The sequence below is a fragment of the Dendrobates tinctorius genome, unplaced genomic scaffold, assembly GCF_039654945.1.
Source record: "Dendrobates tinctorius isolate UK_male_01 unplaced genomic scaffold, ASM3965494v1 ptg000006l, whole genome shotgun sequence".
In the NCBI taxonomy this organism is placed as follows: Eukaryota; Metazoa; Chordata; class Amphibia; order Anura; family Dendrobatidae; genus Dendrobates; species Dendrobates tinctorius.
The window spans coordinates 12034311-12053094 of NW_027361674.1; the positions used below are offsets into that span (position 1 = coordinate 12034311).

General features: G+C 45.7%; 1 protein-coding gene across 3 annotated transcripts in view; it reads right to left on the minus strand.

The window, feature by feature from the left end:
• Positions 1-9589, minus strand: part of BRF1 (BRF1 general transcription factor IIIB subunit) — a 338242-nt gene extending 328653 nt beyond the window's left edge. For 2 of the 3 annotated variants that reach the window (XM_073570652.1, XM_073570644.1), the window contains exon 1: positions 9306-9588. In XM_073570652.1, the coding sequence (XP_073426753.1) occupies positions 9306-9489 (184 nt within the window). In that variant the 5' untranslated portion in view covers positions 9490-9588. Of the gene's footprint in view, positions 1-9305 lie in introns of all 3 variants that reach the window. The other variant, XM_073570660.1, reaches the window with a different exon arrangement.
• Positions 9590-18784: the final 9195 nt, after the last annotated feature.

Below are 18784 nucleotides of genomic sequence, written 5' to 3' on the forward strand. Positions count from 1 at the left end.
ACTTATTCAAAGAGTATTTAAAGCAGATTTTCAGGAGGATTTTAGTGCACAATTCACACCAACTGTTGAAAACGGTGCCAACGTACTCCATGGCTAAGTTCACAATGAGGTTTTTTACGTACATTTTTCTGGCTGAAAAATCTAAACTGAAAGACAAAAAATGACCTTTGTCTGTGTTTTGACACCTTTTTTAATTATAACATGGGGTGCAACAAAAAGGTGTGCTTTAGGTGCTATTCTGTAGCAAAATACAAGTGCAAAAAAAACTCCAATGGTTTTGTTGTGAACTTGTCAAAAAAAAATCATGCCAAAGAATTTACTTTTTTTTACTAGTGTTAAAAAACATGCAAAAAAAAAATAACGTGCACAAGGAGACCATTTTATCATTCAAATTAATGGGAAACTTGTTGTTACAGGTTAGGGTTACACTGCATTTTTTTACATTGATTTTAAAGCAGATTCTGAAACAAAATCCACAACAAAAACTGCTGCAAAGAATATTCTTTAACTGCTCTTTTACTACTCGTGATCTTGACAGAAAACTTATTTTGCTGTACAAACAGTGAAGGTTTTTGGTTTGCTTTTTTTTTTTTTTTTTTTTTAAGAAAGAAAAGGGACACTGTCAAATCAAAAGGCTGCCAAAAAAACATGTGGGTAAAAAACCTTTCCAAATTGAACATCAAATCAGAAAATCTTGATTTTTTAAGAAAAAAATCAATGCATGGATTCTTGATAATAGGAAATTTAGATTGTGAGCCCCATCGGGGACAGTGATGATACTGTGTGCAAACTGTAAAGCGCTGCGGAATATGTTAGCGCTATATAAAAATAAAGATTATTATAATGAGGATTCCTCTTGAAAACCAAATCAGAAAATTTCCGTGCAAAAGCAAAGCCTCTGTTCATATCAGATCTGAGCCCTAAGTTTAGTGTATATGTGAGGTAAATGCTCGGCACATACACCAAAAGTTTCTATAGGCAGGGGCGCATCTATAATGAGACAAGTTGAGCCTGTGGCTCAGGCGGCAGGCAGCTGCTGTGCACAGGGGGCGGCATTATGCGCTCTGCTACCCGCAGCACCTACAATTTAGCCTCTGCACGCTGGTACTGCTGGTAGCGTGCAAAGGCTTGTAATTGATGAGGACACAGAAGGGACAGTCAGGGCCACCTGACTCCTCCCCTCTTGTGACCTCAGCACAGGCACTGTGCGCACAGCCCTTGGTGTATGCAAGACTCTGCTGTGCTGGTTGTCATGGTGTTGGAAGAGGGAAGTTTATGTGTGTGGTCAGGGGGGGTTTACAGGGTGGATGTAGCAGAGCCGCGCGTGTGCGAGGTGTATGGAGCCGAGCCATGCGGGCACGGAGTGGATCCGCGTGTGTATGGAGCAGAGCCACGTGTGTGTGAGGTGTACGGGGCAAAGCCGCATGTGTACAAGGTTTACGGAGTGGAGCCATGTGTGTACAAGGAGTACAGAGCGTGGCCACGTGTGTAAAAGGTCTACGGAGCAGAGCCGCATGTGTATGATGTTTACGGAGTGGAGCCATGTGTGTACTGAGTGGAGCCTTGTGTGTGCAAGGTGTACAGAGCAGAGCTGCATGTGTAGAGGTGTGCAGAGCAGCGTGTACGGGGTGTACGGAGCGGAGCTATGTGTGTACGGAGTGGAGTCGCGGGTGTATGGAGCGGAGCTGCATGTGTGCGAGGTGTACGGAGCGGAACCGCGTGTGTACGAGGTGTATGGAGCAAAGACGCATGTGTACAGGGTTTACAGAGTGGAGCTATATGTGTACAAGATGTACAAAGCGTGGCCACGTGTGTAAAAGGTGTACGGAGCAGAACCGCATGTGTACAAGGTTTATGGAGTGGAGCTATGTGTGTACTTAGTGGAGCCGTGTGTGCGAGGTATACAGAGCGGAACTGTGTGTGTACGGGGTGTACGGAGCGGAGCCGCGTGTGTACGGATTGGAGCCACCTGTGTATGGAGCGGAGCTGCGTGTGTGCGAGGTGTACGGAGCGGAACTGCGTGTGTACAAGGTTTATGGAACAAAGCTGCATGTGTATAATGTTTACGAAGTGGAGCCATGTGTGTACAAGGTGTACAGAGCGTGGCCACGTGTATAAAAGGTGTATGGAGCAGAGCCGCATGTGTACGAGGTTTACGGAGTGGAGCCGTGTGTGTACTGAGTGGGGCCGTGTGTGTGCGAGGTGTACGGAGCAGAGCCGAGCCGTGTGTGTACGGAGCAGAGCCGAGCCGTGTGTGTACGGAGCAGAGCCGAGCGTGTGTGTACGGAGCAGAGCCGAGCCGTGTGTGTACGGAGCAGAGCCGAGCCGTGTGTGTACGGAGCCGAGCCGTGTGTGTACGGAGCAGAGCCGAGCCGTGTGTGTACGGAGCAGAGCCGAGCCGTGTGTGTACGGAGCAGAGCCGAGCCGTGTGTGTACGGAGCAGAGCCGAGCCGTGTGTGTACGGAGCAGAGCCGAGCCGTGTGTGTACGGAGCAGAGCCGAGCCGTGTGTGTACGGAGCAGAGCCGAGCCGTGTGTGTACGGAGCAGAGCCGAGCCGTGTGTGTACGGAGCAGAGCCGAGCCGTGTGTGTACGGAGCAGAGCAGAGCCGTGTGTGTACGGAGCAGAGCAGAGCCGTGTGTGTACGGAGCAGAGCAGAGCCGTGTGTGTACGGAGCAGAGCAGAGCCGTGTGTGTACGGAGCAGAGCAGAGCCGTGTGTGTACGGAGCAGAGCAGAGCCGTGTGTGTACGGAGCAGAGCAGAGCCGTGTGTGTATTGAGCGGAACCGCGTGTGTACGAGGTGTATGGAGCAAAGCCGCATGTGTACAAGGTTTACGGAGTGGAGCCATGTGTGTGCGAAGTGTACCGAGCGGAGCCGTGTGTGTACGAGGCACAAAAAGCGGAACCGTGTGTGTATGAGGTGTGCAGAGCCATACGTGTACAAGATGTATGGTGGGGAGCATTCATACCTCCCAGGGGGACAGTCCCGATTTTGAGTGAGTCTGCCCCACTGCCCCGGCCGGGAGCTTACTTTTCCCGCGGACACAGGAGTACACGGTGGAGCCGCGAGGAGCACTTTAAATTCGCACGTGACGTTCCATCGGAAGTGATGTGCTAGAAGCTGACCAGAAATTAGGTAATTTCGGGAGATTGTGACGGAACCATGGAGGCACTTCAGGGAATGCTTCAGATCCATCACTGTTTCCTCCTCCGACAGCGCGGAAAGCGGAATCGCCTTGGACTCGGTGATGTCGGCCATGTGAGCGGATCATGATATGTCCTGCATCGGAAGGCTCAGGTGGGCACTACAATGGGAGCCGGGCTGCTATAGTATCTTTATAGAATCTTTCTCTCTCTGCTTCTTTCTCTCTCTAATCTTTCTTTTTTTTCTCTCTCTGTTCTTTCTTTCCTCTCTCTCTTCTTTCTCTCTGTTCTTTCTTTCCTCTTTCTCTCTCTAAACTTTCTCTCTGCTCATTCTTTCTTTCCTCTCTTTCTCTCTCTCTGTTCTTTCTTTCCCCTGTTTTTCTCTCTCTGTTCTTTCTTTCCCCTTTCTTTCTATTTTATTTCTTTCCCCTCTTTCTCTCTCCCTCTCTGTTCTTTCTTTCTCTCTCTTTCTGTCCACTCTTTCTCTCTCTGTTCTTTTTCTTTTTCTGTTCTTTCTTTCCCCTCTTTCTCTCTCTGTTCTTTCTTTCCCCTCTTTCTTTCTCTCTCTGTTCTCTCTTTCCCCTCTTTCTTTCTCTCTCTGTTCTCTCTTTCCCCTCCTTCTCCTCTTTCTTTCTCTAGCTGTTCTTTCTTCCCCTCTTTCTTTCTCTCTCTGGTCTTTCTTTCTCTCTGTTCTTGCTTTCCCCTCTCTTTCTCTCTCTCTGTTCTTTCGTTCCCCTCTTTCTTTCTCTCTCCCTCTGTTCTTTCTTTCCCCTCTTTCCTTCTGTCTGTTTTTTTTTCTGTCTCCTCTTTCTTTCCCCTCTTTCTTTCTCTCTGTTGTTTCTTTCCCCTCTTTCTTTCTCTCTGTTGTTTCTTTCTTTCCCCTCTTTCTCTCTCTCTGTTGTTTCTTTCCCCTTTCTTTCTCTCTGTTGTTTCTTTATTTCCCCTTTCTTTCCCCCTCTCTGTTCTTTCCTTTATTTCTCTCTCTCTGTTTCTTTCTTTCCCCTCTTTCTCTCTCTGTTCTTTTTTTTTCCTGTCCCCTCTTTCTCTCTCTGTTCTTTTTTTCTCTATCTCCGTTCTTTCTTTCTTTTCCTCAGTACCAGTCAGTGTGCCCACAGTACCAGTAGAATAAGAGGGGTAGGAAACTAGGTGGCACTGGTCACATTGAGCCTCTCATACTTTTTACTGGTATATAACTATAATCATATGCCCCGAGCACCCCCATAAAGTGGGCCAGTCCCAGAGAACAGGGTACAAACAAATCACTATTACTATCAGTCTAAGTGAACAATTATAAATTATATAGGTAAAGTTAATGATGTCCCTGTGCCAAGCAGTGTGGAGGATCAGAATACACTGAGGAGACCAGAGCAGCGGGGTATGGGGAGAAGAATTATATGAGGCCCATTATGCTGTATGAAGTAGTATATGGTGCCCATTATACTGTATGAAGTAATATATGGGTCCCAATATACTGTATGGAGCATTATATGGGGATAGGGGATGACTGTTTGTTGTGGATCTGACAGCTGGGACCCCCATGATCCTGGGAAACGTAGCTTTGAAGAGCGCCGTGTAAATGGAGCGGTGGTCAGTCATACGCACTGTGGTGCCATTCACATGTGGCTCTTCAAATAACTCCTTTAAGAGAGTGATGAGGGGACGACAATATAGCAAAAATTCACTGATTGGGGCTGATGAGTGTTATAGTTTGTGGGATTTGTGTGGCAGGGCTGCATTTTTGTCCCAGTCCGGTCCAGTGTCAGGCCTACCATTGCCATTAATGATCCTTGTTCTGGATACTTCTGTGTTGTTCTTCTATGTGCGTGTGATGCCGCTGACATCCTTGTGTTTGGACACCTTTTTTTTCTATTTATCTAAATCAAAATGTCCACTACTATACTCAGTTTTACAATTTAGAAATAAAAATGTATTTTGTGCGCGGGGGGGGGGGTCATTTTGCTGTTCACCTCAGGCAGCAGAGAGGCTAAGATCACCCCTGTCTATAGGCCTTTATTTGCCCGATGGAGGCCCAAAGAGAGTCCAAAGAACGTTGACTACGCTTTTCTAGGCATCCCACACTGTACATGCTTTTTTTTTCTTCATAAAGGGAACTTGTCACCCCCCAGGGCGGTTTTCAGTTAAACAGCCACCTTCAGCAGCACTAAGGCTACCTGTGGGACACATTACAGGTATGAGGAGCTATTTATAAAAGTCGATATTTCAGCGTTACTGGGGGTCAGAAACAGAAGAGCCACCTTCACAGAATGCAGCCTTAGTGCTGCTGAAGGTGGCTCTTTAACTGAAAAACGCCCTGGGGGGTGACAGGTTCCCTTTAAAAGATTGAGAGCCAACAGACTACATATGCAACTATATCGCTAGACACAGGCAAGCTTCTGAGCTAACCAAACATTTTGAGTTTGCACTCATGGTCAATAACCTGCCGTGAAGTGCAGCTTGTATGTCTCCAAAAGAAAGAGGAGCACATTTACTAAAAAGAAGCAAATTTATCACACTGGCTCACATGGTTTCATAAATTTGCAGCACCTATAGACTTTTTTCTGACTTTGTGCAAAAATTGGGGATGACTCAAATTTTTTATTGGGGGGGGGGGTGCTTAAATTTATGATCATGGTCTCCAGTCTTCACATTATCACCAACATAGGCGGAAAGGGGGTTTTCAGCAAGCCACCCCCCAGCTAACACAGCAATCGGTACTCTGTGATTGCGTCGCATGTTGTGTGAATGGACAGCCTTCCAGGATTGTGAGGTTTACATGCGGCTGTCGGTGATCCTCATCAGCTTTTAAGATGTTAACAGCAGCAAACGGAGCTAGCTCCAGTCGCTGCCATTAGAGACAGATTCCGCCTGTGTAGCCCAGCCAGCACCTGCCCTGTGTAGAGCGGGCTCAGCTCCTGAGTGCGCTCCATAACGTTCAGATTAGCCATATAAGTTCTGATGAAAATGGAAGAAATCTAGCAGCCCCATCTTTTTTTACCCTGACATTGGAGGACCCATACACATTACCGTAGTCTTTGTTCCCAAGATGAGTATTTGATATTGCAGAATTTCTGTACCCATTATGTAAATTACACAAAAGGAAATTTTCTGCTCACCCCTCTTCACTCCTAATCACACCTCCGACGCACGGAAACACCCTGACCCGGGTGTATAGTGCATGCACAACATAGAAAAAGATTTTCCAGCGTCTCCAGGAGATAAAATAACAATTGCTTTATTGAAAATATAAAATCTTCTTACCATCAAGTAAAAACAACATAAAGAGGCATATGGAGGGGAGCACTTTCCTACGCGTTTCACCCTGAAAGGGCTTAATCATGGAATCAGGGTGAAACGCGTAGGAAAGTGCTCCCCTCCATATGCCTCTTTATGTTGTTTTTACTTGATGGTAAGAAGATTTTATATTTTCAATAAAGCAATTGTTATTTTATCTCCTGGAGACGCTGGAAAATCTTTTTCTATGTTGTGCATTATGTAAATTAGGCTTCTTGTCTTATTTTTATTTCGCTTTTGACAACCCGGTTTTTCTCTATTTCTGGTGTCACACTTTGGATAAAGTTGCTTTGTTTTTGATACTTTCTGGTATTTGGCTTTAGCAAAATTTTGTTTGCTACAGTCACGTGTGGATTACATGCTTTTTCTGGGGATTTTTCAAATCCATTGCAAATCTTTGGGAGAAAATCTGCACATAAAACTCAGCGTATCCGCAAAAGAAATTGGTATGTTTTGGATTTATGTGATGATAAAGAAAACTGCCATTCGTCAGCCAATCTGACCTTGTCTGGCACTAAAATTATCGCTGCTGGCAGCGCATCACCCTGAGCAAAAAGGGATCAGCAGCAGACAATATGCAAACTATATGGGAAGTGAGGGATCGCATGAACAGCACCAATCGGCTTATGTCGTTGATGTGACAAGTCTGGCCAGGTAAATCCATGTTCACATCTGACGGTCTATATGTTCAGCAAGTAAGGCAGGAAATCTCCATATCCATTACACTTCATCATATTCACCGGCATCCAATATATGGCAATAGTCTTGCAATTTTCACACTAGCTACTAGGACTAATGCTAGATCCACACTTCCTGTTGTGTACAGATGACTTTTCAGATGTCTAATTATCATCACAGACAGGTTTACAAACAAATGTTTGCAAATGAAACATCATTATCTTTAGGTTTCACAGCTCACCTCCTCCCCTTCCTGTGCAATGACTGATAACAGCTCTATATACAGTAGATAACAGGACCCACCATTCACTGTAGGTGATATCATAGCTCTCCTCCTCCTCCTTCTGTACAATGACTGATAACCCCTCTATATACAGTAGATAACACTTCACAATAGGCAATGTCACAGCTCACCTCCTCCTCCTGTACAATGACTAACTAGTAACATATCCATACAAGGCAGATAACAGGATTCACCCTTCACAATAAATGTTACCGCTCACCTCCTTCCCTCCTGTACACTCACCCCCAATTTTGCAGGGACAGCCCAGCTGTCTAATATCTATCAGGGTGTCCCACATGGCCCACATTACCAGATGTCAGACAAAAAAGGACCAGGCATGTTGAATTTCAACATGCCCGATTTGTTTTGCTCTCCCAAGAGATAAGCATCCACCATCAGTGTCTGACATCAGCTTACTCCAGTGAAAACACTGGCATGCTCAAGCACAGTGAGCGTGCATATGTACGGAGGAGACGAGAAAGCCAGAAGAGCATTCAACTGACAGCTGTCCGAGTGTGATGCCCAGCTTCTGTCACGTCCCCCTAATACTCTGCACAGACACAGGCAGACCATTGTGTAATAACCACTCAGTAACCGGCATATAACAAAACAGACAGGAACTGTGCAAGTCACCAGCGCAGACATGGCACCAGGTTACAGTGTGGCGGAGAAAACAATCGCAGGCCGCTCCTTATCTGGTCAAAAAAAATAAAAAACAGCAGCAGCGAAGAGGACGAAGATTCCGTATATTCTCATCATGGACACTATCAGGAGACAATGGGGTTTATCTGCTGGGAGACATATTAAGAATGTAGAAACGTGCTCATCTGGTGAGGCTGCAAGCCACGATCATATGCATGGAGGATGTGTAGGTGTTTACTCTGTGTGCAGGTAAAGGTCAGCAGATGAAACCAGGACACACAGGATGAAAGAATCTGCGGGTTTATTAGGTATTAAACTGCTTTCATCTCTTGTTTTTAGACTCCCATTTTCTTTACCAGTCACTGGACTTGTGACCAAAACGGAAGTTAAAAACCAAGAGATGAAAGCAGTTTAATACCTAATAAACCCGCAGATTCTTTCATCCTGTGTCCCAGATTCAGCCGGGGACCTTTACCTGCAGCGCAGAGAAAACACCTACACATCCTACAAGATTATCATCATGTGCATTATAGGATAAGTCAGAGATGTTAGTTACACTGAGTCACAAAACGTTTGTAAGTGCTCAGCTGCGCCCCCTATCTGCGAGGTGCATGACAAAAGGGTGAAACTGGACCAGTCATCCTCAAAGAAATGACAGCCGTCCAGGGTTTGCAATGATCACCTGCACCACACCCACTCCTCCCGGCACTCCGCGCCAAGTCCTCCCGCCACTCCGCGCAGCTCCGCGCCAAGTCCTCCCGCCACTCCGCGCAGCTCCGCGCCAAGTCCTCCCGCCACTCCGCGCAGCTCCGCGCCAAGTCCTCCCGCCACTCCGCGCAGCTCCGCGCCAAGTCCTCCCGCCACTCCGCGCAGCTCCGCGCCAAGTCCTCCCGCCACTCCGCGCAGCTCCGCGCCAAGTCCTCCCGCCACTCCGCGCAGCTCCGCGCCAAGTCCTCCCGCCACTCCGCGCAGCTCCGCGCCAAGTCCTCCCGCCACTCCGCGCAGCTCCGCGCCAAGTCCTCCCGCCACTCCGCGCAGCTCCGCGCCAAGTCCTCCCGCCACTCCGCGCAGCACCGTGCCCACTCCCGCCACTCCGCGCAGCACCGTGCCCACTCCCGCCACTCCGCGCAGCACCGTGCCCGCGCCCGCCACTCCGCGCAGCACCGTGCCCGCGCCCGCCACTCCGCGCAGCACCGTGCCCACTCCCGCCACTCCGCGCAGCACCGTGCCCACTCCTGGCTCTGCCCACACCCTCGGACCGCTTCTCACCCTCTGAGGACACGAACTGTCCCACCGCCGAGGATCCGCCGCCTCCGGTCTCCACGAACTGCACCTCAGACACGATGATGTTGTCCTCCAGCACCGAGCCGCAGCCCGTACACACCGCATCTCCGCGAGCCGCGTCCACATCTATGTCCGTGCAGCCGCAGCTCTTACACACCCGGCTGCTCATGGTGCCGACAATCCTCACATGTATCCAAGCAGCCGGCTCCAGTCACGGCCTGCACACAGCGGCGCTGTGGGCCACTTCCCACTCCAAATCTCGCGTGACTAAAAAGCAAGGCAACAGTAAGATGTACACACGCCGCCATTCTGAAAATGTGCCGCTAGATGTCGCCCTGATACGACTAGCCGGAGCACAGGATATTCCTGTCGCCCTCACTGGAGCCGCCATCATATTGGTTGGATACTAAATCTGCAGCGTTCTCAGAAAAGCCGCTCTAGAATAGTTATTGAACGGAAAATGTAAGAATTTCCCAAGACAGACAAGTCATCTGTGGTTATAGTTGCCCCAACTACAGAGCCCGCATCAGGAACTTCCACGTTACTACCCACTTCAAATCTACAGATTAATGGACTAGTAGCTCAACGGGCAAAACCGGAGACTGCCGCTTGCCACCAGAAACTTGTTGGTGTTGATATCTATCTCTCTCCATCTATCTATCTATCCCATATCTATCTATCTATCTATACATCCATCTATCTATCTATCTACCTATCTATTATCTATCCCATATCTATCTATCTATCTATCTATCTATTATCTATCCCATATCTATCTATCTATCCCATATCTCTCTATCTATCTATCTATCTATCCCATATCTCTCTATCTATCTATCTATCCCATATCTCTCTATCTATTATCTATCCCATATCTATCTATCTATCTATCTATCTATTATCTATCCCATATCTATCTATCTATCTATTATCTATCCCATATCTCTCTATCTATCTATCTATCTATCCCATATCTCTCTATCTATCTATCTATCCCATATCTCTCTATCTATCTATCTATCTACCTATCTAATATCTATCCCATATCTATCTATCTATCTATTATCTATCTATCTACAGTTGTGGCCAAAAGTATTGACACCCCTGCAATTTTGTCAGATAATACTCAGTTTCTTCCTGAAAATGATTGCAAACACAAATTCTTTGTTATTATTATCATCATTTAATTTGTCTTAAATGAAAAAACACAAAAAGAATTGTCCTAAAGCCAAATTGGATATAATTCCACACCAAACATAAAAAAGAGGGTGGACAAAAGTATTGGCACTGGTCGAAAAATCATGTGGTGCTTCTCTAATTTGTGTAATTAACAGCACCTGTAACTTACCTGTGGCACCTAACAGGTGTTGGCAATAACTAAATCACACTTGCAGCCAGTTGACATGGATTAAAGTTGACTCAACCTCTGTCCTGTGTCCTTGTGTGTACCACATTGAGCATGGAGAAAAGAAAGAAGACCAAAGAACTGTCTGAGGACTTGAGAAACCAAATTGTGAGGAAGCATGAGCAATCTCAAGGCTACAAGTCCCAAAGACCTGAATGTTCCTGTGTCTACCGTGCGCAGTGTCATCAAGAAGTTTAAAGCCCATGGCACTGTGGCTAACCTCCCCAGATGTGGACGGAAAAGAAAAATTGACAAGAGATTTTAACGCAAGATTGTGCGGATGTTGGATAAAGAACCTCGAATAACATCCAAACAAGTTCAAGCTGCCCTGCAGTCCGAGGGTACAACAGTGTCAACCCGTACTATCCGTCGGCGTCTGAATGAAAAGGGACTGTATGGTAGGAGACCAGGAAGACCCCACTTCTTACCGCGAGACATAAAAAAGCCAGGCTGGAGTTTGCCAAAACTTACCTGAAAAAGCCTAAAACGTTTTGGAAGAATGTTCTCTGGTCAGATGAGACAAAAGTAGAGCTTTTTGGGCAAAGGCATCAACATAGAGTTTACAGGAGAAAAAAGAGGCATTCAAAGAAAAAAACACGGTCCCTACAGTCAAACATGGCGGAGGTTCCCTGATGTTTTGGGGTTGCTTTGCTGCCTCTGACACTGGACTGCTTGACCGTGTGCATGGCAATATGATGTCTGAAGACTACCAACAAATTTTGCAGCATAATGTAGGGCCCAGTGTGAGAAAGCTAGGTCTCCCTCAGAGGTCATTGGTCTTCCAGCAGGACAATGACCCAAAACACACTTCTAAAAGCACTAGAAAATGGTTTGAGAGAAAGCACTGGAGACTTCTAAGGTGGCCAGCAATGAGTCTAGACCTGAATCCCATAGAACACCTGTGGAGAGATCTAAAAATGGCAGTTTGGAGAAGGCACCCTTCAAATATCAGGGACCTGGAGCAGTTTGCCAAGGAAGAATGGTCTAAAATTCCAGCAGAGCATTGTAAGAAACTCATTGATGGTTACCGGAAGCGGTTGGTCGCAGTTATTTTGGTTAAAGGTTGTGCAACCAAGTATTAGGCTGAGGGTGCTAATACTTTTGTCTGGCCCATTTTTGGAGTTTTGTGTGAAATGATCAATGTTTTGCTTCATTCTCTTTTGTGTTTTTTCATTTAAGACAAATTAAATGAAGATAATAATACCAAAGAATTTGTGTTTGCAATCATTTTCAGGAAGAAACTGAGTATTATCTGACAGAATTGCAGGGGTGTCAATACTTTTGGCCACAACTGTATCTATCTATCCCATATCTATCTATCTATATCGATCTTATCTAATTCTTTTCTATAGAAAATTACATATTAAAGAAAAGCACATCTAGGGTGTAGTCCCATGAGCTGTTTGGGTGCGCCAAATTGCCTTTTACTAGTGAAACATATTAAAAATCCATTGTTTAAACTAATGGAAAAGTGCAGGAAATTCACTGTAAAACATGAGTTTACCTGTACAATTTTTGTCATTGCTGCATCTTACTGACCCATGAGAATACAACCCTTAGGGCTTATTCACACACCAGTATTTTGCATTAATGTTTCTATGCTAAAACCAGGAGTGGAACTTAGGCCGGGGTCACACTAACCGACGCATAATACGGTCAGTAGTTTACAGGCGTAATACGGATGAATGACCCCTAAATAGTGCTCCGTATCAGGGCCGGACTGGGACTAAAATTCAGCTCTGGCATTTGAAGTTACACAGGCCCACTAGTCACATGGTGACTATATAATATCTTTGTACACTTGTAGTTTACAAGAAGTGAGAGGAGATTAACACGACTATATAACATGTAGTCACAGCTGTGTCCAGTATTTCAGCTCAGTCCTATTTATTGCTTTTAGGTACAGTACTCCTCCCAAATCTCTGTCCCCTTTTGTATGCATGATTACAGAATTCCTGGCAGAACTGCTCTCTATTGGGCAACCAGACCCCCTGGTCATAGCCGCCCCTATCATACCTCCCAACTTTTGAAGAAGGGAATGATGGACACGCCCAGCCACACCCATTTAACAACTAGTCACACCCATGTGCACACCTAATCGCACCCATTTAGCACTGCTGATCACACTGACTGGTACTGAGGGCACAGTGGCTGGCATTATGGGCACACTGACTGGCACTAAGGAAGAGAGAAAACAGAGAGAGAGAAAAAAGAAAACAGAGCGAGAAAGAAAGGGGAAAGAAAGAAAGAACAGTGAGAGACAAAGAAAGAACAGAGAGAGACAGAGAAAGAACAGAGAGAGAAAGAAAGAGGGGAAAGAAAGAACAGAGAGAGACAGAGAAAGAACAGAGAGAGAAAGAAGTAAAGAAAAGAAAGAAAGAACAGAGAGAAAGAAAGAACAGAGAGAGAAAGAAAAAGAGAGAAAGAAATAAAGATTCTACAAAGATACTATAGCAGCCCGGCTCCCATTGTAGTGCCCACCTGAGCCTCCCGGTTGCAGGACCTATCATGATCCGCTCACATGGCCGGCATCCCCGATTCCAAGGCGATCCTGCTGTCTGCGCTGTCGGAGGAGGACACGGTGATGGCTCTGAAGCATTCCTAGTTCCGTCACAATCTCCTCAAGAAATTATCTCATTTCCGGTCAGCTTCCAGCACATCACTTCAGGTGGAACGTCATGTGTGTTTTTTAAAATGCTCCTCGGGGCTCCGCCGTGTACTCCTGTGTCCGTGGGAAAAGCACGCTTTGTATGCTTTGTACACACTTGGCTCCGCTCCGTACATCCCGTACACATATGGCTCCACTCCATACACACACGGCTCCACTCTGTCCACCTCGTACACGCGTGGCTCCTCTCCGTACACCTCGTACACACGGCTCCTCTCCGTACACCTCGTACACGCGCGGCTCCTCTCCATACACCTCGTACACGCGTGGCTCCTCTCCGTACACCTCATACACACACGGCTCCTCTCCGTACACGCGCGGCTCCTCTCCGTACACCTCGTACACACGCGGCTCCTCTCCATACACCTCGTACACACGCGGCTCCGCTCCGTACACCTCGTACACGCGCGGCTCCTCTCCGTACACCTCGTACACGCGCGGCTCCTCTCCGTACACCTCGTACACACGCGGCTCCGCTCCGTACACCTCGTACACACGCGGCTCCGCTCCGTACACCTCGTACACGCGCGGCTCCTCTCCGTACACACGCGGCTCCTCTCCGTACACCTCGCACACACGCGGCTCCTCTCCGTACACCTCGTACACACGCGGCTCCTCTCCGTACACCTCGTACACACGCGGCTCCGCTCCGTACACCTCGTACACACGCGGCTCCGCTCCGTACACCTCGTACACACGCGGCTCCGCTCCGTACACCTCGTACACACGCGGCTCCGCTCCGTACACCTCGTACACACGCGGCTCCGCTCCGTACACCTCGTACACACGCGGCTCCTCTCCGTACACCTCGTACACGCGCGGCTCCTCTCCGTACACACGCGGCTCCTCTCCATACACCTCGTACACACGTGGCTCCTCTCCGTACACCTTGTACACACGGCTCCTCTCCGTACACCTCGTACACGCTCGGCTCCTCTCTGTACACCTCGTACACGCGCGGCTCCTCTTCGTACACCTCGTACACGCGCGGCTCCGCTCCGTACACCTCGTACACACGCGCATCCGCTCCGTACACCTCACACACACACGGCTCCTCTCCGTCCACCTCATACACACACGGCTCTGCTACATCCACACTGTAAATCCTGACCCCACACATACTTACCTCAACCAGCACCATGACAACAGCAAAGCAGAGTCTTGCAGACGGTAGAGGCAAGGCTGAGCGCAAGTAGTTCTCCTATTTGATTCTCCTATGAAGAGTGGCATCATGGGCTCCTCAAAACAACTCTCAAATGATCTGAAAACAAAGATTATTCAACATAGCTTTTCAGGGGAAGGATACCAAAAGTTGTCTCAGAGATTTAACCTGTCAGTTTCCACTGTGAGGAACATAGTAAGGAAATGGAAGAACACAGGTACAGTTCTTGTTAAGCCCAGAAGTGGCAGGCCAAGAAAAATAACAGAAAGGCAGAGAAGAAGAATGGTGAGAACAGTCAAGGACAATCCACAGACCACCTCCAAAGACCGGCAGCATCATCTTGCTGCAGATGGTGTCACTGTGCATCAGTCAACAATACAGCGCATGCATAACGCCTTTTTGTATGACCAAACAACTCAATCTTTGTTTCATCAGTCCACAGGACCTTCTTCCAAAATGTAACTGGCTTGTCCAAATGTGCTTTTGCATACCTCAGGCGACTCTGTTTGTGGCGTGCTTGCAGAAACGGCTTCTTTCGCATCACTCTCCCATACAGCTTCTCCTTGTGCAAAGTGCGCTGTATTGTTGACCGATGCACAGTGACACCATCTGCAGCAAGATGATGCTGCAGGTCTTTGGAGGTGGTCTGTGGATTGTCCATGACTGTTCTCAGCATTCTTCTTCTCTGCCTTTCTGATATTTTTCTTGGCCTGCCACTTCTGGGCTTAACAAGAACAGTACCTGTGTTCTTCCATTTCCTTACTATGTTCCTCACAGTGGAAACTGACTGGTTAAATCTCTGAGACAACTTTTTGTATCCTTCCCCTGAAAAGCTATGTTGAATAATCTTTGTTTTCAGATCATTTGAGAGTTGTTTTGAGGAGCCCATGATGCCACTCTTCATAGGAGAATCAAACAGGAGAACTACTTGCAAGTGGCCACTTTAAATACCTTTTCTCATGATTTGATACACCTGGCTATGAAGTTCAAAGCTCAATGAGGTTATAAAACCAATTTAGTGCTTCAGGAAGTCAGTAAAAAGTAGTTAGGAGTGTTCAAATCAAGAAAATGATAAGGGTGCCCATACTTTTGCACCAGTCAAATTTTGTTTAAATGCAGATTGCACATTTTCTGTTAGTACAATAAACCTCATTTGAATCCAGAAATATAACTGAGTCCATCAGTTATTAGATATATGAAACTGAAATAGCTGTTGCAAAAAGCAAAATTGTTATAAAGAAAAAAGGTTAACATTAATAGGGGTGCCCAAACTTTTACATATGACTGTATATATACACATGTCATTGAGACACACATATATATATATATTTATATTTCATAGAGTTCTTCATAGCAGAATAGCCGCTAATTCAATTGCCGGTTTTTGTCAAATCATTCCCCAACCCGACATGAAATGACACATGGTTTACATTCAGCAAAGCATTTCATTTCATGTTTTTTTTTGTATGTCTTTCATTAGTAATTAGATGAGTGTTGATGTGTAAAATTTGGGAGGTGTAGGTGTTAACTTAAGGGGTTAATTTGTTGCAAAAAAAATGTGTGGGCTCCCGCGGTAATTTGTCAATGTGGAAGCCCACACATTTTTTTACAACGAATTAACACCTTAAGTTAACACCTACACCTCCCAAAATTTACACATCAACCCTCATCTAATTACTAATGAAAGACATACAAAAAAAAACATGAAATGAAATGCTTTACTGTATGTAAACCATGTGTCGTTTCATGTCGGGTTGGGGAATGATTTGACAAAAGCCGGCAATTGAATTAGCGGCTATTCTGCTATGAAGAACTCTGTGAAATATATATATATATACAGTCATATGTAAACGTTTGGGCACCCCTATTAATGTTAACCTTTTTTCTTTATAACAATTTTGGTTTTTGCAACAGGTATTTCAGTTTCATATATCTAATAACTGATGGACTCAGTTATATTTCTGGATTCAAATGAGGTTTATTGTGCTAACAGAAAATGTGCAATCTGCATTTAAACAAAATTTGACCCGGTGCAAAAGTATGGGCACCCTTATCATTTTCTTGATTTGAACACTCCTAACTACTTTTTACTGACTTCCTGAAGCACTAAATTGGTTTTGTAACCTCATTGAGCTTTGAACTTCATAGCCAGGTGTATCAAATCATGAGAAAAGGTAATTAAGGTGGCCACTTGCAAGTAGTTCTCCTATTTGATTCTCCTATGAAGAGTGGCATCATGGGCTCCTCAAAACAACTCTCAAATGATCTGAAAACAAAGATTATTCAACATAGCTTTTCAGGGGAAGGATACAAAAAGTTGTCTCAGAGATTTAACCTGTCAGTTTCCACTGTGAGAATCATAGTAAGGAAATCATCTTGCTGCAGATGGTGTCACTGTGCATCGGTCAACAATACAGCGCATGCATAACGCCTTTTTGTATGACCAAACAACTCAATCTTTGTTTCATCAGTCCACAGGACCTTCTTCCAAAATGTAACTGGCTTGTCCCAATGTGCTTTTGCATACCTCAGGCCACTCTGTTTGTGGCGTGCTTGCAGAAACGGCTTCTTTCGCATCACTCTCCCATACAGCTTCTCCTTGTGCAAAGTGCGCTGTATTGTTGACCGATGCACAGTGACACCATCTGCAGCAAGATGATGCTGCAGGTCTTTGGAGGTGGTCTGTGGATTGTCCTTGACTGTTCTCACCATTCTTCTTCTCTGCCTTTCTGATATTTTTCTTGGCCTGCCACTTCTGGGCTTAACAAGAACTGTACCTGTGTTCTTCCATTTCCTTACTATGTTCCTCACAGTGGAAACTGACAGGTTAAATCTCTGAGACAACTTTTTGTATCCTTCCCCCTGAAAAGCTATGTTGAATAATCTTTGTTTTCAAATCATTTGAGAGTTGTTTTGAGGAGCCCATGATGCCACTCTTCATAGGAGAATCAAATAGGAGAACTACTTGCAAGTGGCCACTTTAAATACCTTTTCTCATGATTTGATACACCTGGCTATGAAGTTCAAAGCTCAATGAGGTTACAAAACCAATTTAGTGCTTCAGGAAGTCAGTAAAAAGTAGTTAGGAGTGTTCAAATCAAGAAAATGATAAGGGTGCCCATACTTTTGCACCGGTCAAATTTTGTTTAAATGCAGATTGCACATTTTCTGTTAGTACAATAAACCTCATTTGGATCCAGAAATATAACTGAGTCCATCAGTTATTAGATATATGAAACTGAAATACCTGTTGCAAAAACCAAAATTGTTATAAAGAAAAAAGGTTAACATTAATAGGGGTGCCCAAACTTTTACATATGACTGTATATGTGTGTCTCAATGACATGTATATAAATATATGTATGTTTTCTATGTGTATATATCTATTCTTTCGTTTGTGTTATAAAACCTGTCAGTGTGAGTTTACTGTATAGCGCACTGAATTGCCAGCTTTTCTAAAGGACACTGGGTGCGTATTTCTCGCAAGTCACATGTGTGTAATGCGTATTTTTAGCGCACCCATAGACTTGCATTGGCGTATTACGGGCGTAGTACGCTGACAGTCGCAGCATGCTGCGATTGGCACGGACCCTAGAATACAGACGAGAAATATACGGCTGTTGGGAGCTGCCCCATAGAGAATCATTGGTCCGTGTGTATTGCGTGCTTTTAGCGCCTCTCACTCGGCCGTATTCCTGTCTAGTGTGACCCCGGCCTTACTGTGAAATACTATCATTGAAAGATTGACACCTGGACTGGTTTTGGAGACTCTCCTGATCTGGACAGACAAATTCTCATGTAATGCTGATGTGTGTAAGACAGATACTTTGTTTTTTTTATATGAATGATGACTAGAGTTGAGCGACTTTTGGTTTTTTAGGGTCGAGTTTCGTTTCGTGAAACCCGACTTTTCCAAAAGTCGGGTCGAGCAAGATCGGCCGATTATAGGGAAAAGTCGGGGTCGTCCCGAAACACGAAACCCAATGTAAGTCAATGGGGAATAAAAGTCGGCAGTGAGAGGAGGACAGGAAACACACCTACAGTACCCATTTGAATGCCAAAAGCATCAATTCTTCTTACTTAAGCTTGTCAACCTTAATTAACTTCATAATACAAGTTACGCACTGAAAAATGGGGGTTATTTGGCTAAAGTTGTGGGGGGGTAGGGCTGGCTCCAGGTTTTCATGTGCCCTGGGCGAAAGAGCGCCCCTTTAACACATACCACAACT